Here is a 20,837-nt window from a genome sequence, read left to right as displayed (position 1 = left end):
TTGTGAAGATAATACGGAGGCGAGGAACATGAGGTTCCCGTTAAGGGGAAAGGCAGAAGTAAGTAGCTAGAATACTTTTCCAAAGAAACTCCCTGTGATACTGGGAAAGAGCCATTTCTTTTAACATGAGAGTCAGGGACCCTCATCCAGTCATGTCTACAGCAGGTGGTGTGATGTGTCCAATTTTGGTAACGAAAGGGTTTGGCTGATAGGTGGTCCTACCAGCAGTTTGCTTCTCTTCTCTCTGTGTAGCCAAAATACCTGGAATGAACCTAGAGGGGGTGGCTCTCAGAGAGCCAGTTTGATGTAGTGGTTAAGAGCGCGGACTCTAATCTGGGAGAACCGGGTTTGATTCCCCACGCCTCCTCCACATGCAGCTGCTGGTGTGACCTTGGGTCAGTCACAAGTTCTCTCAGAGCTGTTCTCTCAAGGGCAGTCCTCGAGAGAGCTCTCTCAGCCCCTCCTGCCTCACAGGGGGTGTCTGTTGTGGGGAGGGGAAGGGAAAACGGATTGTAAGCCGCTCTGAGACTCCTCTGGGTAGTGAAGGGCGGTGGGGTATGAATCCAGTCTCCTCTTCTTCAGCGGTGGGGATGGGGGTGCCTCAGCAGCACCTCCCACCCGTGAGCTCCTTTGGCACTCTCCGTTGGCTCCCTCCCCAGGCTGTGGTGGTGTGATGGGAGGCAGCTCAGCATTTCCAGAGATGGTTTTGCTGCCGTTGTGTCCACCGTCACTCTTCAGCCTACTGGAACCTCCTCCTCCACTGGTTGCCTTTGTTAATTCAGCACACTTGGGCTTTGAACCCCTGAATCTGCCCTTGCCTGCTCTGCCTCGCAGCATCTCTCTACTGTCTTGGCTGGAGGAAACATAGAAACAGAGCTGGGAGGGACCCCAAGGGCCATCTAGTCTAGTCCCCTGCACCATTCAAGTAATTCTATTGAACTGTGACTTGATATTTAAGAGTCTACCTCTTGCTTTTCTCCCTGAAGGGGCTTGAAGTCACTCACAACAAAGCAATATAAATGAACTGGAACAAACAAAATAGTGGGGTGAACAGGCCATGGTTCAGTTTCTGGTACCTTTACAGGTGCTGTCTTAAGACCTGGAGGGCCAAGAGCCCTTTAGCTCAGGGCTGTGGCTACAGCCAAGCTGTATAATGCCTGCAGGAAGAGGACAAACTTAGCCGAGATTCCGCTGCTGCTAGTTTGCTGCCAGCAACATCTTCAGCAGTTGACAGGAGAGGAGGCACTTTACTCCAAGTCTACTGTAGTTCGTTTCTGAATGAATGAGTTCCGTTTGATGGTGGCCATCTCGTCAAAGATGTTCTCTCTGCTTGGGCTTAGTGATCCAGACAACATATTGCGCAGACTACTTCCAGCATTTTCACGCATGCTCAGAAATTTCTGCTGGCATTCTTCCCTGGAAAGTTCATCCCCCACCCCCCCACCCCCCACCCCCCCATTCCATATGCTCTCTCTGCAAGATAACTTGCCTGGGGTGGGCTGCAGCTCAGTAGCAGAGCCCCTCCCTCTTTGCATTTAGGAGGTCCCAGGTCCAGTGCCCGGCATTGCTACTTAAAAGGATCCGGTAGCAGGGTGATGTGACTGGCCTTTGTCCGAGACTTACTTGATAGGCCACTGATCTGATATGGGCTAAGGCAGTTTCATGAGTTGGCTGGACTGTTCACCCGCTCCATTAAAAACAAGAGCTGGTCTTCCGGAGTGTGAAATTGTGACATTTTTACACCTTTCTGTGTTGCCGGAAAAAGAATGCTTCTTTGGGGTGCCATTTATGGGATGCGTCTTCGTAGTTTCAGAAGCACGCTAGGAGGGGCAAGCGGTGTGAGTTTCTGTGGACAGCTTGCTTTGGAACAAGGACAGATTTCTGTGACCTTTCTCGAGGAGCCAGTGGTTCTTGTTTTTCTTAGACTATATAAAAAAAGCTAGGTTAACAGTTTTCATGCAAGCATTCCAACAGTGTGCCTTGATCGCAGATTTAATCAGGGTTTCACTTTTCGTTTAAAAACAAATTGCCGTCTCACTGGGGAATCATGCTTGTTCTTTGTTTACTGGCTTGAATCAGCCAGAGCCATTCAGACATGACAATCATGTAGTATGAAGTTTGTTAGTTGCAAAATACCTTGAGAGGAGTAGGAAACCTAGCAACCTGCTAAATGACAAAAGGTATCCCTGCGTTTCCATAAAGGCTGGTTCTGAGAACTTACCGGTGTTGGCAGCAGTGGCGTGCTCCCAGAGGCTTTGGTTTGGCACCCTCGTTGTCAAAGTCAGTCCTGAAAGTGCAGACCCACAGCTAACTGTGTAATGGGCCTCTCCAGTTAATGGGTTGTAACGGCTCTTTTGCAAATGTCTTTTTTCCAGAAGAGCTCCTGAATAACTTTGCCCAGCAGATTGGCGCCTGGAGGTTCTGCATCTATTTCCTGTCGAGCACGAGGAATGACTACGTCATGATGTACAGTTTGACAGTGTTTGAGGTGAGATTTTGGGCCGGTGTGAAGGTGCCAGTAACGTTCTTGTCTGTCGCCAGATCAGTTCTGTGGCAAAGTGCTTCATGGTGCCCTCGGCTAGGATAATTCCCCGTTCCAGACAGAATGATAAAAGCATATGCTTCAGGGCACCCGTTCCCTCAGTCTAGTAAATCCTTGCTACTTCTCGGGTAATGCACTTTGTAGCTGCAGTGTCCTTGGGAGAAGCAGGCGCCTGGGGTTTTTTTTGGAATTTTGGTCAGTAAAATCAGTATTTTTGACCCTCTGACTAGTTTCCACCCCCTGTATTCAGTTGTAATCATGCTTTAGCACTTTCTGCTTTAACCTTCGTCAGGAGTCATTTCAAGTCTTCACTGTTTTCTACCAGTCATCGGGTGTCATCTGCATATCTCAAATTGTTAAACACTCCACCTTCATCTAAATCTAATCCAGCTTTCCTTATGATAGGTTCTGTATATAGACTGAAGAGAGAGGGAGATAAATACACACCTTACAAGCAGTGAAATCTCCTGCCTTCACTGTCGCCTCAATCAAGTCTATAATGCCAGGATGTATCTTTCGCTTTCAGAACCTGATTAACAAGATGTGGCTCGGGGTCCCGTCGCAAGATAAAATGGAGATCCGCAGCTGTTTGCCCAAGCTCCTTTTGGCTCACCACAAAACTCTGCCTTACTTCATCAGGAACAAGCTTTGCAAAGTCATTGTGGATATCGGCCGGCAAGACTGGCCCATGTTCTACCACGACTTCTTCACCAACATCTTGCAGGTAAGATGCTCCCTAGGAATTGTGCACCTGAAAGTCAGTCAGCAGGTTCATGCCGAGTTGGTTCTCCTTCTCTGTGACGAATGTGAAGGTGATAAGCCTCATCTGTTTGGGGATCTTGTGAATTTTATTGTTGAACCAAACAGACGATAGAACTATAATGTGTGTCTGGTGGAAACTCTCCTCTGTTCCACGTCTTGGTTGTCCCGTGTGGTTTGGTTGCTTCATTTATACTCTGCTTTTCTCCACAGTGGGGCCCCGAAGTGGCTTACATTGGTCTTCTTTCCTCCTCCATTTTATCTCCAACTGGTTTGGTTGGGAGTGTGTGATCAGCCCACTGTTATCCCGGAAGCTTCCATGGCAGAGCAGGGATTTGCACCATGGCAGACTTGCACCATGGCAGAGGTCCTGGGATTTGCACCATGGCAGAGGTCCATCAGTGGCTATTAGCCACAAGGTATAGATAGGGGCTCTGGGGCAAGGGATGCTCTGTCGTCTTGGTGCCTGGGGGGGGGGCAACAGTGGGAGGGCTTCTAGTGTCCTGGCCCCACTGCTGGACCTCCTGATGGCGTCTGGTATTTCTGGGCACTGTGTGATCCAGAGTGTTGGACTGGATGGGCCTTTGGCCTGATCCAACATTGGTGTCTCTTATGTTCTTATGTCTCCCAGATATGGTCAGACACTAACCATTATGCCACACTGGCGCCCGTGGTCTCAGATGATGCAACCTTAAAGATAGTGGGTTTGGTTTTTTGTGAGCCTTCTGGTGAAGTCACATGTGGTGAGCAGTATCCTTTGCCTCGAATCTCACGCCACAGACTTGCTGGGTATCGGGTCAGCAAGCCACTGTTTCTCAGCCTCAGTTTCCGATCAGCAGTATGCAGAGAATAATAACAATGCTGTTTGTGTTGAGCTCTGAATGCCAAGTAGTGCTACTAGACTTGCTGGCCACACCTCATATTTACATCCCTCCCATTTCCCCACGGAGCTCACGGTGCCTTCCGGAGGATGTTAGGAGGGGCTCTTACCCCGGCAGTTTTCAGCAAGTGCTGTGAAGCTTCGGAAGGCATTGGAAGGAACTTCCTGTGTGCTTCTTTGGGTCCGTGCCATTACTGGATTAGTAATGTGAATTTGTTTTGGTGCGTTGTGATGAACTGTGGCTAGCGTTAACATGACTTGAGTGAAGGCCCCTTCTTTGGTGCAGGCTTTTCCTGTGAGCTACCTTGATAAGGGTGAAGGTAGGTTTGCATTGACTTTGGGTGCCATACCTGGGTGGAGTGATTGTCATGAAAGGGGAGCCACAACCTTGAGAGGTAGGTTAGGCTGACAGCAAGAAAATGCCCCTAGATCACCTAAAAGCATAAGAGAAGCCAATGTTGGATCAAGCCAATGGCCCGTCCAGTCCAACACACTGTGGCCAAAAATACTAGGTGCCATCGGGAGGCCTACCAGTGGGGCCAGGACACTAGAAGCCCTCCCACTGTTGCCCCCCCTCAAGCACCAAGAATACAGAGCATCCCTTGCCCCAGACCAAGAGTTCCTATACCTTGTGGCTAATAGCCACTGATGGACCTCTGCTCCATATGCTTATCCAATTCCCTCTTGAAGCCATCCATGCTTGTAGCCGCCACCAACTCCTGTGGCAGTGAATTCCATGTGTTAATCACTCTTTGGGTGAAGAAGTACTTCCTTCTATCCGTTCTAACCTGACTGCTCAGCAATTTCATGGAGTGCCCACGAGTTCTTGTCTTGTGAGAAAGGGAGAAAAGTACCTCTTTCTCTACCTGCTCTATCCCATGCATAATCTTATAAACCTCAATCATGTCTCCCCTCAGTTTCTCCAAGCTAAAGAGCCCTAAGCGCTTTAACCTTTCCTCATAGGGAAAGTGTTCCAACCCTTTTATCATTCGAGTTGCCCTTTTCTGCACTTTTTCCAAAGCTATAATATCCTTTTTGAGGTGTGTTGACCAGAACTATACACCAAATGTGGTCGCACCATCGATTTATGCAGAGGCATTATGATATTGGCTGACCTGTTTTCAATACCCTTCCTAATAATCCCCAGCATAGCATTGGCCTTTTTTATTGCAGTCGCACACGGTCTCGACATTTTCAGTGAATTATCTACTACAACGCCAAGATCTCTCTCTTGGTCAGTCTCTGCCAGTTCCTTACTGTAAAGTGTTGTGGCGCAAGTCAGGTGTTGAACCCAGGACTTCGCAGCTCAAGTCCACTGCACTAACTACTACAGCATAATAGGGAGTTGGTCAGGCTGCACCTGGAGTATTGTGTTCTGGAGGCCTAACTTCAAAAAGGTTGTGGACGGAATGGAGCGGGTGCGGAGGAGAGCAATGAGGTTGATTGGGGGCCTGGAGACCCAGAAGCCCTGTGAGGAAAGGCCGAGGGACTTCGGAATGTTCAGTCTGGAGAAGAGGAGGTTGGGGGGGGCATGATTGCTCTCTTGACGTGTTAGAAGGGTTGCCACTTAGAGGAGGGCTGGGGGCCATTCCTGTTGGCAGCAGAAGAGGGGACACACAATAATGGGTTTAAATTAAGGGCAGGAAGGTACTGGCTGGATATGAGGAAAACCTTTTTCTTCAGTCAGAGTTGTACAATAGCGGAATCAGCTGCCTGAGGAGGCGGTGCGCTCCCCCTCACTGGCAGTCTTTAAGCAGCAGCTGGACGAACACTTGTCAGGGATGCTCCAGGTTGTCGGTGAGCAGGAGGTTAGACTAGATGGCCTCTATGGACCCTTCCAACTCTGTGGTTCTATGAGTTAATATTTTTCAAGCCAGCAGTTGTACTGTTACCTGCATCTACTCTCTACACAGCTTTTTCTTACACGGAGCTGGACTTCTGTCCCTAATTAACCATGTTGTCTTCTTTTCTTTTTTTTTGTAATGTGCAAATGGGGGTGACAGTATCTGTTGGCCTTGGGCTGGTTTCCAGCACAGGCCTTCTAGATAAAGTGCCTTGTCACCCTGTAGGAATGGCATAAAATCTCTGGAGTATCCATCCCTCCTTGTCATTCAAGATAATAATAATAATAATAATCTTTCAATTTATTGATCGCTCAATCCTTGCAGAGCTGCCGGCTCTAAGCGATTTACAGTTACTCATGTGTTGACACGGGACTAACAATGATGGGGGTAAGGGAGGACAACATATATCTTTTTTTTTTTTAATCACACACACTTCGCAGTCGACAGGGAGTTTGGTCAGCTGTAAGCATCAGACGTGTTCCGGCAGCAGATACAGGCTAAATGTTGCCCTTTTGACTGTTCTGAACGTGTTCCCATCCTTGCTGTGCTTGGCAAAGCACGGCTCTTTAAACTCTGCATGTAGAAACTCTCATGGCATCCGCTCTGCCCAGAGTTCAGAGATTGGTCCTGCTTCGATGCTATGTGTTATCACTGACTTCTAGAGTTCTGTTAAGCTCCTCGAAGGGAAAATCCAGCCCAGTACCCCATCCCGATCCTTTTTTTTTAACCTTTTACAGTTGATCCAGTCCCCCGTGACCACACCGCTTGGGCTGATCATGCTGAAGACGACGTCAGAAGAGCTGGCGTGCCCACGGGAGGATCTGAGCATAGCTCGGAAAGAAGAGTTGCGGAAGTTGCTCCTAGATCAGGTCCAGACAGTCCTCGGGCTTCTTACAGGTGAGGGCTGGTTCCTCTTCTGGGGAGAGGGAGTCCCTGGTTTTTCCACAGCGATGGTTTTTGGACCTGGGCAGCAGCTCCTTCGAATGTCTCTTGATGCACCTTCACAATCTGCAGTGGATAACCCAAGGACACTGTCACCGCCGCCTATTTTTGTGTCAATGTTGTTCCGTCACAATTTCATACAGCCAGTGTGTTTTAGTGGACCAAGGTAAGTGTCCTGGAATACAGGTAGAGGAAGGCCACAGAGCTAGGTCACAGCCAAGAGTCCAGTCCAATGTTCCCTCTAAGCTGAGTTAGTGTGAACTAGCTCACAGTTTTTTAGCCTCCGGCTCACACATTTTTGTCTTAGCTCAGAAAGGATGGCTCCAAAGCAAACATTAATGCAGTAGCCAAGTTGCTCATTCACAACTTTAATGCCAGTAGCTCACAAAGTTGAATTTTTGCTTACAAGACTCCACAGTTTAGAGGGAACATTGCTCCAGACTAGAGATCAAATGCCAGTTTAGCAGCAGTCAGAGTTCATGGGTTGTTCAGGGAAGCAGAGTCAAGGCAGTCTGAGGTTGCTGATCAGCAAGGTTCAGGCAGGCCCAAAAAGCAGGATCAAGGGTCAGTCCAAAAGTCACAGGAGGCAGGCAGAGTCCAGAGTTGTTGCCACCAAGTCCACAGGGTTGTGCCACGTTCCTTCCACAGTCTGCGGTTCTCCAGGTCTGATTCACGCAGGCATTCCTTAACAAGCATGATTTATCATTAAACAGCTGGCGCAGAGCCAAGAGGCGAGCACTCTGCCTCCGTGTCCTTAAGTCTTGTCGGAGCTTTTCCTTTGGCTGTTCAACCAGCGGGAGCCTGGTGGGCCACTTTCCTGCAGTTGTGCTTCCTCGGCTACTTCAGAGCTGTGCCTGGGTGGGTCAAGGTCAGCTGCTGGCAATGAATCCTGAGGCTCCCTAACTTCAGCTGGTTCAGAGCTGGCTGCATGTGGCTCCTCAACTCCTGGACTCAGGGCCGGTCAAGCTGGCCCGCGACAGTCAGCGGGATGTGAGTCGACATTCCTCCTTAGCCATGAATCTCACCAGGTGACCTGGGGACTCTGTCCGGCTAAGTCACCCCGCAGGGTGGCTGTGAGGATAAAATGCAGGAAAGGAGATCTGTGTGTGCCGTCCTAAGTCTCCTTCAGGAAAGGGTAGGACGCGGAATGCTTGGTTCTACATTCCTCCTCTGGCCTTGCCCAGAAGAGACTGTGATGGGGGGTAAGCTGGCATTTTCCTAATCTGGGAGAGCCGGGTTTGATTCCTCACTCCTCCACATGCAGCCAGCTGCGTGTCCTTGGGTCAGTCACAGTTCTCTCAAGAGCCGTTTCTGTCAAGAGCTCTCTCAGCCCCGCCGACCTCACAGGGTGTCTGTGGTGGGGAGGGGGAATGGAAAGGAGTTTGTAAGCCGCTCTGAAACTCCTTCGGGTAGTGAAGGGCCAGAGGGTATAAATCCAATCTCTTCTTCTTCTAATCTGGGAGAGCCGGGTTGGATTCCCCACTCCTCCTCTACTCGCACCTGGCTGGATGACCTTGGGCAAGCCGTAGTTCTGATAAGAGCTGTCCTTGGAAAAGAGCAGTTCTCTCTCAGAGCTCTCTCAGCCCCACCTACCTCACAGGGTGTCTGTTGTGGGGAGGGGAAGGGAAAGGAGTTTGTAAGCCGCTCTGAGACACCTTTGGGTCGTGAAGGGCAGGGTATAAATCCAATCTCTTCTTCTTCTTCTTCTAATCTGGGAGAGCCGGGTTGGATTCCCCCACTCCTCCACTTGCACCTGGCTGGATGGCTAGGGAAAGGAGTTTGTAAGCTGCTCTGAGACTCCTTTGGGTAGTGAAGGGCAGGATACAAGTCCAGTCTCCTCCTCTCCTCCTCCTCTTCCTTACTGGGGCAATTCTGGCAATACCCGGACGCTGGCATCACACCACAGACTGACTGAACTCTTTGAAAGAAGCTCTCCAAAACAGCTGCCGGTTCCTAATATGCATGTCTCCATTGGGAGAGGGGCGCTCTTGTATAAACCTAGCTGGCTGTTCTAGGAGGAGTCCAGGTGGTGCTTGGCAATGCCCGTGGCTTTTGTGCTTCTTTCCCAATAGGTATCTTGGAGAGCATCTGGGACAAATACAGTGTTACTGCTGCCACACCGCCGCCATCTCCGAAGTCGGGAGAAAGTGGTAAGGCCTGGTTCTGACCCGTCTCCTCTGTGTGAATGTGTGTGTGTTTATCGACTGGTGATCACGTTACATATAAGAGGACTCGGGGCACGGGGCTGTGGTTGTGAAGGAGAGCTACTGTAGCCAACCCCTTCCCTGCTGCTCAAGTAGCGCCGCTTTCCAGAGGGGTGACGCTGGTGTGGGAAGGAGGCTGTGTCACTACCTGCTCTCCCCCCCCCGTGTGGTGTCGTTTGACATCACGCCAGTGGCTCGGTAGGAAGCCACACTGCTGTGTCTCCCGCGCGTCTTGGGTAATATCAGAACAGGCCTTTTGAAGACAACACAATAACTTGGTGTAGCCCCGGTGACTCCCAAGTTCGGATTTCATCTTGACAAGGAGCAGTGGTAGCTTCAAGCTCTAAATCTCAACCCTCTCCTACCCCAGTCCAGCTGTAACTCCTTGGTGGTAAATACGAACCTACCGTAACCGATGGTTGTAAGGATCACCATCATAACCAAATGCTGTATAAATGGTAATGATTTGCCATTTGTCAGGCTGCACCCGGAGTCTTGTGTGCAGTTCTGGAGGCCTCCCTTCCAAAAGGGATGTGGACAGAATGGAGCAGGTGGAGAGGAGAGCAGCAGTGTTCCCTCTAAGCTGAGTTAGTGTGAGCCAGCTCACAGTTTTTTAGCCTCCGGCTCACACATTTTTGTCTTCGCTCAGGAAGGATGGCTCCGGCGCAAGCTAATGGATGCAGCAGCCAAATCGCTCGCTCACAGCTTTAATGCCACTAGCTCACAAAGTAGGATTTTTGCTCACAAGACTCCACAGCTTAGAGGGAACATTGGAGAGCAGTGAGGATGATTGGGGGTCCTGGAGACCAAGAAGCCCTCTGAGGAAAGGCCGAGGGACCTTTTGGGAATGTTCAGTCTGGAGAAGAGGAGGTTGAGGGGGGACATGATGTGAAGGGCTGTCCCTTAGAGGAGGGCAGGGAGCTGTTCCCGTTGGCAGCGGAGGGCAGGACACACAATAATGGGTATCAATTAAGGGCGGGAAGGTACTGGCCAGATACTAGGAAAAACATGTTGACAGCCAGAGTAGTTCAACGGTGGGATCAGCTGCCTGGGGAGGTGGTGAGCTCCCCCTCCCTGGGCAGTCTTCAAGCAGCAGCTGGACAAACTCTTGTCAGGGATGCTCTAGGCTGATCCTGCATTGAGCAGGGGGTTGGACTGGATGGCCCCTGGATGGCCCCTTCCGACTCTCTGTGATCATCAGATGCTGACCCCCAATTCTGCATGCCTTGGGTAGTGAATACCCTCTGCCAAAAAAAGGTCCTCATTTTGTACCCAGAAAGTTAGAACTCTGCCAGAGTGAATTTTTAGGCACGCGCTTTGTCTTTTCCCCTTTCCCAGGTGACCTCCTAAGTAGCCTGTTGCAGAGTCCCAGCACGGCCAAACTGCTGGCCCAGCCAATCCCTGTCCTGGACACAGAAAGCGAGTACGTCTGTTCCCTGGCCCTGGAGTGCCTGGCCCACCTCTTCAGCTGGATCCCCCTTTCGGCAAGCATCACCCCTTCCCTCCTCACAACCATCTTCCACTTTGCCCGCTTCGGCTGTGACATCCGAGCCCGCAAGATGCCCTCGCTCAACGGCAGCAGCCAGAACTCGGTCTTGGGGCCGGAGCGGGGCCGGCTTGGGGTGCTGGCCATGTCGTGCATCAACGAGTTGATGTCCAAGAACTGCGTGCCAGTGGAGTTCGAGGAGTACTTGCTGCGGATGTTCCAGCAGACTTTCTACCTCCTGCAGAAGATCACCAAGGAGAACAACGCCCACACGGTGAAGAGCCGACTGGAGGAACTGGATGAGAGGTAAGGCGGGGGTCAAACCAAGGAATTAGGGCTGTTTGGATTCTCTGCTTACTGCTGGGTCACCTTGACTGACTGGTTATCATGTGTAGTGTGTCTAATCACCTTTTTTCAGAGTTCCTGGGATGGAGCAATAGGGGTAGGTAGATGTAACCAGGTACGTTGGCTGTGGGAGGCTGATACATTTTCCTTTTTTTTGCAAAGTAGGGTTGTATTGTGTGTGTGTGTGTGTCCCATCCCCCCCGTTAATTACATTTGACTGCAGGTCTCAGGTGGTACAAGATCTGAATTTGCTTGCGTTCAGTTTTTGCTGAAAGCAGCTGAAGAGATCCAGAGAGGTAAAGGAGGTAGTGCTCTTCTGATTAGCATTCTCTCCCTCCCCCCCTCTTTCTCTGTCTCTGTCTCCCTCCCTCTCTCTTTCTCCCCCTCCCCACCTCTCCTTTCTCTCTTCCTCCTTGGAGGAAAACGCTAGGTTTTGAAAGGAAGAAAATACTAATGTTCAGCATGGGATGCTGTAAAATATGTGGAGGTGCTTTTTAATTGTTCAGGGAATGTTTTTGGATAGTTGAGCTAGATTATGTGTGTAGCTGCCAATCAACAATGCAAAAAGGTATTCCAAAATCAGTTCCAATTTTCTGCTTTTAATTTGTTACTTGAGCTCCTTGATAACAACGGGAGTAACCTTAGGCCGGCTTCTTCACCGATTCATTTTTCCATGCAAAACCTCAAAGAGACTTTTGTGAGACTCCCATAAAGCAACCAGGAGTGGTTTAGCTGTCTAGAAGAGCTGCTGATAAACCGGCAGGAATTGTTGCAGGCGGCACCTCTTAATATTTCTGGTGTTGGGTCCAAGGGACCCCGTGGCACTAACTTGCAATAATAGTCACTGCTGCTGTTTAAATGTCCCAGAAAGGTGACAGTGCACTGTGGTATGAATCCTTATATGCCGCACTGCTGTGCGAAGGAACCCAAGGGCAACTAACACTTGATCAAATATAGACTATCACAACAGTGAGGTGAATGGAAGTGAAACCATTTTTTAATGACCTGATTAAAACCTTGGACATCATCAGATTCTTTCCAACACCTTCCAGTGGTACTTGCATCATGAAGGGGTTATGACTTATTTATTTGTTTGTTTGATTTCTATCCCACACTCCCCACCAACGCGGGCTCAGGGCGACTTACATAAAATACATATATAAAATATAGTGAAAACAGACATAAAACAGACATAATCATTTTCCTAAAGTGCCGAATCAATTAAAGTGCAAGAGTAAGATTCCTAATTTAGACAATACCACTACTTCACTGTTAGTCCTGATGGCATTCTCACAATGGCTCAGTTTGGTTGACTAATTTATGTAGTGAGCCAGGGTGTAGGTGGTAAAGCCAGGGCACAGGGTCACTCCCCGGCTCCTAATCGAAGGCCTGGTAAGCTCCGTCTTACAGGCCCTGCAGAACTGTGGAAGGTCCCGCAGGGCCCTGATCTCCTCCAGGAGCTCATCCCACCAGTATGGAGCCGCCACCGAGAAGGCCCTGGTTATCGCCAGTCTGACATACTTAGGGCCTGGGAGGGCCAGCCAGTTTTGAGCCCTTGAACGCAGTGCTCCCTAGGGAACATATGGGAAAAGGTATGCCGGACACTGACCATAAAGGGCTTTAAAGGTCAAAATCAGCACCTTGAAGCGAATCCAGTACGCTATTGGCGGCCAGTGCAATGCTTTCAGCACAGGCTGGATGTGCTCCCACATAGAGAGGCCCATCAACGGTCTGGCCGCAACATTTTGCACCAGCTGCAGCTTCTGGATTTGGGACAAGGGCAGCCCCAAGTAGAGAGCATTACAGTAGTCTAATCTCGAGGTGGCCATTGCGTGGATCATTGTTGGCCAAATCGTTGCGTTTGTGGAAGGGGAACCAGCTGCCTGATCAGCCGGAGATGGTAAAAGGCTGACTTGGCTGTGGCTGCTACCTGGGCATCCAGGAGCACTCCCAGACTCCTAACCTCTAGCGCTGGCACCAACGGCGCCCCATCAAAGGTCGGGATCCCTACCCTCGGGCCACCCTGACTCAGGCACTGGACTTCCATCTTCGTCGGATTCAGTTCAGTTAGGAGAACAGCCCAAAAGACCCTCCAACTGAGCTGTCCTGCAGATTATGAGGACTTCCGTATCCTTAAGGGGAGCGGTGGAAGTCTCTTTAAACTGAGAGCCTCCTTGAAGACGACCCAACACTTTCACTTAGCCATTCCAATCCCTGTCCACATTCGTGTCGCTGCAGTCTCTTCTGTTGCTTATGGAAATTACAGTCAGCTGTCTCTTAAGCCGCTGGGCGCAAAACCTTTTCTGTAAAAAAAAAATGTGTCCAGGGATGTGTGTCTGATGGCTACAAGGAATCTGGATTATGTAACTAGAATAGGTACAGCTCAAAGAAGTTGAATATGTGTAGATGTGTTGGACTTGTTCTTCAAGAACTGAGCTTCAGAACTGGTGTGTGTTCTGTTTTAAAAAAAGATGTGGGGGGGGGTGTCTAGTGGGAGGATGGTCTTGTCTGGCATTGTCTGTTCCGTCAACTGGATGGCTTTCTGCTAGAACATCTGGCCTAGATCCAATGTTTGCAGATACCCAATGGGATTTTTTTTTAAAGCCGCACATCTGCACATGTCCACAAACGTGCGGGGCCCCTCCCCCACGCTTCTGACTCCCCCTTCCCCTTCAGACTTGGGATGAGGGAGCTGCTGGTCGAGACTCACAAGCAATGTTCCCTCTAAGCTGTGGAGTCTTGTGAGCAAAAAGTCTACTTCGTGAGCTACTGGCATTAAAGCTGGGAGCAAGCAGTTTGGCTGCTGCATAAAGTAGTCTGCTCTGAAGCCATCCTTCCTGAGCTAAGACAAAAATGTGTGAGCCGGAGGCTAACAAACTCTGAGCTAGCTCACACTAACTCAGCTTAGAGGGAACACTGCTCACAAGTCTTCCTTCCTCGGGCCTGTCAAGCAGCACTCTGGAGCCTTGTATGAAGCCCACGAGGCCTTCCAGTTTTAGTCGTCCTGCTGGCTAACCCGCTGTCCTTTCAGCTAACAGGGGGGAGGGTGTGCCGTCCATATAAAGCACGGAGGGGGCTGCTTAGCAGAAGATTTGTGTTTTGGATTATTTTGCCAGGCTGAAGTTGCTGTTGACGCGACTGTCTCTTTCTGCTATGTTTCAGGTGTTAATGGAAGGAAGGGTTACCGGCCATGTAGGTAATTGTTGTAGGGCTTTAATTTTAACTGTTGGCTTGAAAAATGAGTGAATTGCAATATTTCAATATAGCCGCTGCTTCTGACTGATTCAGACGTTTTCTTAATGGGTCTCTCTCTCTCCTCTGCTTTTTCTTCCCCTCCTGTAGTTACATAGAGAAGTTTACTGATTTCCTGCGCCTCTTTGTGAGTGTCCACTTGCGGCGGATTGAGTCCTACTCCCAGTTTCCTGTGGTTGAATTCCTGGCCCTCCTGTTCAAGTACACTTTTCATCAGGTACCACGTCGCAGCGCCCCTTCCGTTTCATCCAGCTCGCTTCTCGGCACTTGACTTGCAAGTATTGCAGCGTTTGTGAGACAGCTTCCTGTTGGCTCAGAGGTTCTGTACAACAATAGTTGCTTTTGCTTGATTAAAAACTACGTTTTCCCCTCTCTGCGTTTATGCAAGCCGTCTTGAAACCTCTGGCTTCAGAGTGGTGAGTCCTGTGCAGATTCACTCCGACGCCTAGAAACATGGATGTTCTGGCCAAAACCAGATCTTATGTGCCCCGGTTCATCCTCACTAAAAACACAGAGCAAATGAGAGCAGAGTTTTCAAGGTTTTTTAGTTTTTAAGCTTTTAAAAGCTAGTGCACTCGAATAACTCTTTTTGGGCCACTAACTGCCATCCTGAATAGAGCTCATACTCTTCAAAGTCTATTGACATCAGTGTAAATCTGCTTAGACCAGGGCTGTGAATGCTGCAAAAACCTGGAGCTGAAATTTTAAATGGGTAGAGCTCTTCCTTGGAGGGTGGGGGTGGAGGGAGGAACTCAGTTTCTCAAGGCACAGTGTTCACTTTCCTCCTTTTGTGTTTGTCTCTGTCTTTCAGTCCTAGGATGGAAGGAAAAGAACTAAAATAGGCTTTAAATAACAGGCCCTATGCGTTGGGTTAGGTCTGATCTTCTTAAAATGCTTGCCACCATCTTTCCTTGAATAAGATATTGTATGTTTGGTGTAGTAAAGTGCGCGGACTCTAATCTGGGAGAACCGGGTTTGATTCCCCACTCCTCCTCCACTTGTGCTTGGCTGGATGGCCTTGGGCAAGCCGTAGTTCTGATAAGAGCTGTCCTTGAAAAAGAGCAGTTTCTGTCAGAGCTCTCTCAGCCCCGCCTACTTCACAGGGTGTCTGTTGTGGGGAGGGGAAGGAAAAGGAGTTTGTAAGCCGCTCTGAGACACCTTTGGGTAGTGAAGGGCGGGGTATAAATCCAATCTCTTCTCTTCTTCTATGTGTGTGTTTGTGTTTTCATGTATGCATGTGTGTGTGTTCATGGGTGTATATATATCTGCACATATGCAGCCCTGTTGAGCCTGTCTGTGGTTTTCCTGCAAAAAAGCAGGTCTCTAATCAGAAATTAAATAAAATGAGTTGCTCTTGTGCTCTGTGTGTGTGTGTGTGTGTGTGTGTGTGTGTTAAAAATACGACTTACCTTTTTAAAAATCCTAGTGTGGTAGGTTAGATTGCTGTATGGGCCAGTGTAGTTCAGTATAATTCCATCTAGTCTGTTCTCAGGGATTAAGAGTACACTCCACTTGTTGAGATAAGCGTACCTTGCTCAGGTAGCAAAACTCGAGCTCTCCTTTGTGTGGCTGAGCTTTTTGGCTGCTGTCTGAGAGCTGTGGAAGGGAAGGGGTCATTGAGATGGGGGGGATTGCTAGATACTAGGTGAGCGTTTGGAGGACGGCCAACCTCACTGTGCAAGGAGAGGAAGCTCAGGTGGTCTAGGAAGTGACTGCCATCCTTTCCCACTTGAGTTTCTGGTTGGTGACTGTCCTGTACTGCTGCCTTCCCTCTTCCAGCCCACCCATGAAGGTTACTTTTCCTGCTTAGACATTTGGGCACTCTTCTTGGATTACTTGACCAGCAAGATCAAGAGTCGCCTGGCCGACAAGGAAGCAGTCCTCAACAGGTAAGCAATGCCAGCTGCTGTGGAGGCTGTTTAGGGTTAGACCCCTTCCAGATGTGGAGTCTGGGATTTTTTCCCCCTGGTGCACGTAGCTTTTAAGCTCTTGTGTGTTTGCATGGGTGTGATCCTGTGGTCCCCAGCTTGGTGCATGTCAGATTCCTGGTGGGGTGTTTGTTCTCCCAGCCACCCTTGGGAAGGGAGTCTTGCTTTTGCACCAGTTCCAAGGGTATAACGTGGCCGGGATCTGAAACCGTTCCAAGTTCTTTCATCCTGAGTTGCTCACTTTGACTAAGGGAAGGAATTGGAGCCAAAAAGGAAGTAGCAAACTTTGATCTCATTAATCTTCAGAGTACAAGAGGAGCACGCTTACATCACTACTTCTGGAAGTACTTTTTTGGGGAAGCAGGGTTTTTTTACAGCCCCCGTGTGAAGCGGAAGTTGTAAATTACATGTTCTATGTTGTGTTAGTTGGACAGTCTCGAGTGTGGTCACACCACAGGAACTCTGAGGGTGACTTCCTGTCCCCAGCAGTGTAAGCCTGTTTTTATTCAGCAAAGTTCCTCTTACAGAATGGTCCGAGTAAGCCGGTGTGGTGGTTAGCGTCAGTCTGGAAAGGCCTGGGTTCGAATTCCCTCTCTGCCACTTTGAATTTGGGCCAAGTCCCTTTCTCCACTTCTGAGCCTTCCTCACAGGGCAGCTTCTACTCTGTTGTGAGCAGGACTTCTACCTTGTGAGTGAAAAAAGCCAGGGGCATTAAAGTTGTGAGTGAGTTTACATTTGGCTAGTGTGGAGATTATTTTTAGAAGATTATTTTTATAACCTCGTAAAAATCGCAGAACGAATTCTTTTAAACGATATTTTACTTTACTTTATATTTTACTATATTTTTACTCTAGTTTTAAACCATATTTAAACTATATTTTAAGAATTTAAACATAAGAGAAAACAGAATTAAAGTCAAAGTTCATCACACAAAATGTTGTCCTCTACAGGGTTGACCAGGCCTCTGGAGAACAGGTCTGCCCACCCGTTTCCACTGTATTGGTAGACCTGGCCTCAGAATACAGGTCTACCTGCCCTAGTCTGCGATGTTGATAGACCTGGCCTTGGACTGTTGCCCTGCGGTGGAGGGGGGGCTCTTGCAGTCTACTTTGTTCCTTTTTTAGTGAAATATGACAACCAGCATTACAGGTCTAGTGTAATCACTGTCAGAACGCTGCCTAACCTAACAAACAGGAAGTTGCGTAAATGTTATCAGCCTGCCCAAACTATTTATTTATTTAGGTTATTTATATCCCACTTTTCACTGTGCCTCAGGGCGGCTTACAAATCATACTAAAAAGCATAATAGTCAGTGGACCCCATAGGCTCTAATGGAGAATCGATCTGGGGCTCTGAGGGGGCTGTTCTTGAAGGCAGAGGCACCAAATTTGCAGCGTAGCTTCTGGTGCCTCTCCTCAACCCCTCACCCCCAAGTTTCAAAAAGATTGAGCCGGGGGGGGGGGGTCCAGTTCTGTGGGCCCCAGAAGGAGGTGCCCCCGTCCTCCATTGTTTCCTATGGAAGCTGGGTTGTGAGCTGAATCAGAAATCCACTGAGCTGACCTCTGGAATGTTTTGCGCCAGCGCCCCCAGCACAGCTTAGAGGGAACTGTGCTTCCGAGCAATGCTCCCTCTAAGCGATGGATCCCTGGGAGCAAAAATTCTGCTTTGTGAGCTACAGGCATTAAAGTTGTGAGCAAGTTAATTAGTTTGCTCTGGAGCCTCATCCTTCCTGAGCTAAGACAAAAACACATGAGTCGGAGGCTAAAAAACGGTGAGCTGGCTCACACTAACTCAGCTTAGAGGGAGCACTGCTCCTGAGTCTCCTGGAGAAGCTGCCTCTCTTGGTGTCTGGGCTCGCGTTGGCACCTCCTGCGCCCAGGTGGTTTCTCCTTCCTCTTCCGCAAGGTGGGGCGTGTTCCCCTGTAACTTGCTGTGTCATCATGGGGCTGACGTCTGTCTGAGCTCAGGGAGGGTGGGGGCATCTGTTGTTTTGAAGCTGGGGAGGCTCGGGGGTGGGAAGGGCCCTTGACTTCTGCATTTGTGTGCAGGAAGAAGTAAACCGCTTGCCTCCCAGCAGAGTGTTCTCTCATCGGAGGGGTTCTGTCCTGTCAGTGCTGGGATAGTGTTGTAAGAGAGGCCCTGAGTTTCCGAGCAATAAGGAACAACAGGACCTCTGCGTGCCACTGTCTTTCTGCGAACTGCTGGGCGTGATTTGGAAATGGCAGCCTTCACCTCTCGCCTGTCGACTTGAATTGGGTGTACACGTGAACATCCCTACTTCCTGTTTTTTTTTAATTCAGGTGTGGCTTACTTCATCCCCCCCCCCCCAAGTTGGCTCCCAAAGCAGTTAACGATGCAGGAAAAAATAAACGGGTGTGTGTGGCTTCTGTTTGGTGTTGTGGTTCAGTGCAGGCGGACTCTAATCTGGGAGAACTGGGTTTGATTCCCCACTCCTCCTCCACTTGCACCTGGCTGGATGACCTTGGGCAAGCCGTAGTTCTGACAAGAACTGTCCTTGAAAAAGAGCCGTTTCTGTCAAGAGCTCTCTCAGCCCCACCTACCTCACAGGCAATGTTCCCTCTAAGCTGTGGAGTCTTGTGAGCAAAAATTCTACTCTGTGAGCTACTGGCATTAAAGTAGTGAGCAAGTGATTTGGCTGCTGCACAAATTAGTTTGCGCTGGAGCCATCCTTCCTGAGCTAAGATTGAAATGTGTGAGCCAGAGGCTAAAAAACTGTGAGCTAGCTCACACTAACTCAGCTTAGAGGGAACCCTGCTCACAGGGTGCCTGTTGTGGGGAGGGGAGGGGAAAGGAGTTTGTAAGCCGCTCTGAGATTCCCTTGGGTAGTGAAGGGCGGGGTATAAATCCAATCTCCTCTTCTTCTTCTTCTTAGTGGTTAAGTGCGCGGAGTCTAATCTGGGAGAACCGGGTTTGATTCCCCACTCCTCCTCCACTTGCACCTGGCTGGATGACCTTGGGCAAGCCGTAGTTCTGATAAGAGCTGTCCTCGAAAAAGAGCAGTTTCTGTCAAGAGCTCCCTCAGCCCCACCCACCTCACAAGGGTGCCTGTCTGTGGTGGGGAGGGGGAGGGAAAGGAGGTTGTCAGCCGCTCTGAGACACCTTTGGGTAGTGAAGGGCCATGGGGTATAAATCCAATCTCTTCCTCTTCTTCTTCTTCTTCTCTGCTTCAAGTCCTTTGGCTCCCGCCTTGGCCCTGTGGGGAGAGAGAGAACAGACTTGGCGAGATGTTACTTAGCTGCCGCCGCCAGGTCTCAGGATCTCTCCCCCCCCCCATCACTGCATGGACCCTCCAGCATATCTGTTTTGACTCTAAAGTCCTTGGGAATGAAACCGTTACGGAGGAGCTCTGCATGAGCAGTAGGCGCTCAGCGTGCAGCCCCGGCACTTCTAGGCCCCCCCCCCTTGTGAGTCCCAGTGTCCTGTCCTGATGGTCCCTCTCCGGTTTGGGTCTCCCCCAGGTACGAAGATGCTCTGGTTCTGCTGCTGACGGAGGTGCTGAATCGGATTCAGTTCAGGTACAACCAGGCCCAGTTGGAAGAACTGGACGACGAGACACTGGATGACGATGTAAGAGCCAACCTTTGGGACTTGGGAACCAGGGACGTAGGTGTGGGAGAGGCCCAGTGTGGCTTCTACGTAACTTGTCACATAGCCAAGGCAGGCAAGTTCCTGATGCTGACCTGTGCTGGTGGTGGGGGGGGCGCTCTTTCTGCGTCTTCCGTGCCTTAGAATTACAAGCTTGGAAAGTTGGGTTGCCATGTGCAGGATAGAAGCTGTGCTACATGTCCTGCTAGGGAACCTGCCAGAGCCTCGTCCCCCACCCCCAGCGAACAACTAAATGCTTTCAAGCAGGGGAAAGGCGTTTGTAAGCCGCTCTGAGACTCCGAGCGAAGGGCGGGGTACAAATACAATCTCTTCTTCTCCTCCTCTCTCTTTGCAAGCATGTGCCGTTTTAGAAGCAGCCGCCTTAACGGAAGTGGGGGGTTTGGGATGCCAGATGGTGCCAAAAGTTCTCCCCCACACACACATAATGAAGAAAAGCTGTACTCTCACAGGGCAGGGGAGAAGTGAATTGGCTGACCCCCCGTATTTCTCTCCCATAGCAGCAGACAGAGTGGCAGCGGTACCTACGCCAGAGTTTAGAAGTTGTGGCCAAAGTCATGGAGCTTCTGCCCACCCACGCCTTCTCTACCCTGGTGAGCATTGATCCCAACACCTCTCAAGTCGAGCCCCTGGCATTTCAGAGGCCATGGTGCCAGCCCTGGGGGGCACCCACCAGACAGTTTCCCAAACTATTGTGTCTGGGGGGGGGGGGGGATCTGGAGTTCTTCTAGCATTCAAAGGGCTTCCAGCTGTGATTTGCAAGTTGGATCGATAAGCTTCAGTTCTGATCTCTCAGGGTCCAGATCCTTAGTGCCGCTTGGATCACGGATAGGTCACCGTTGGCCCAGTTTTAGGCTTCTTAATCCCACCCTTCCTCCAAGGACTTCAGAGCCGCGTACATGACTCTCTTCTTATCTAGCTTGCCCTCACAACGGCCCTGTGAGGTAGGTTAGGCTGAGAGGAAGCGACCGGCCTAAGGTCTCCAAGTGAGCTTCATCCACCCACCAGCCATCGTGTGTAGTCCTGACAGC

General features: G+C 49.9%; 1 protein-coding gene across 1 annotated transcript in view; it reads left to right on the top strand.

The window, feature by feature from the left end:
• The window catches only part of XPO6 (exportin 6), a 49,856-nt gene that overhangs the window by 8,995 nt on the left and 20,024 nt on the right, over positions 1–20,837 (top strand). Inside the window, exons 3-11 of the mRNA XM_015429735.1 lie at positions 2,376–2,488; positions 3,069–3,266; positions 6,763–6,922; positions 9,040–9,117; positions 10,510–10,963; positions 14,345–14,471; positions 16,034–16,143; positions 19,662–19,770; positions 20,307–20,399. Coding sequence (XP_015285221.1) covers positions 2,376–2,488; positions 3,069–3,266; positions 6,763–6,922; positions 9,040–9,117; positions 10,510–10,963; positions 14,345–14,471; positions 16,034–16,143; positions 19,662–19,770; positions 20,307–20,399 — 1,442 coding nt within the window. The remainder of the gene's footprint in view (positions 1–2,375; positions 2,489–3,068; positions 3,267–6,762; positions 6,923–9,039; positions 9,118–10,509; positions 10,964–14,344; positions 14,472–16,033; positions 16,144–19,661; positions 19,771–20,306; positions 20,400–20,837) is intronic.

The sequence above is a fragment of the Gekko japonicus genome, unplaced genomic scaffold, assembly GCF_001447785.1.
Source record: "Gekko japonicus isolate JY-2015 unplaced genomic scaffold, Gekko_japonicus_V1.1 scaffold894, whole genome shotgun sequence".
NCBI lineage: Eukaryota > Metazoa > Chordata > Lepidosauria > Squamata > Gekkonidae > Gekko > Gekko japonicus.
Note: the sequence above shows the minus strand (reverse complement) of the source record. Positions and strands in the feature narration are given on the sequence as shown.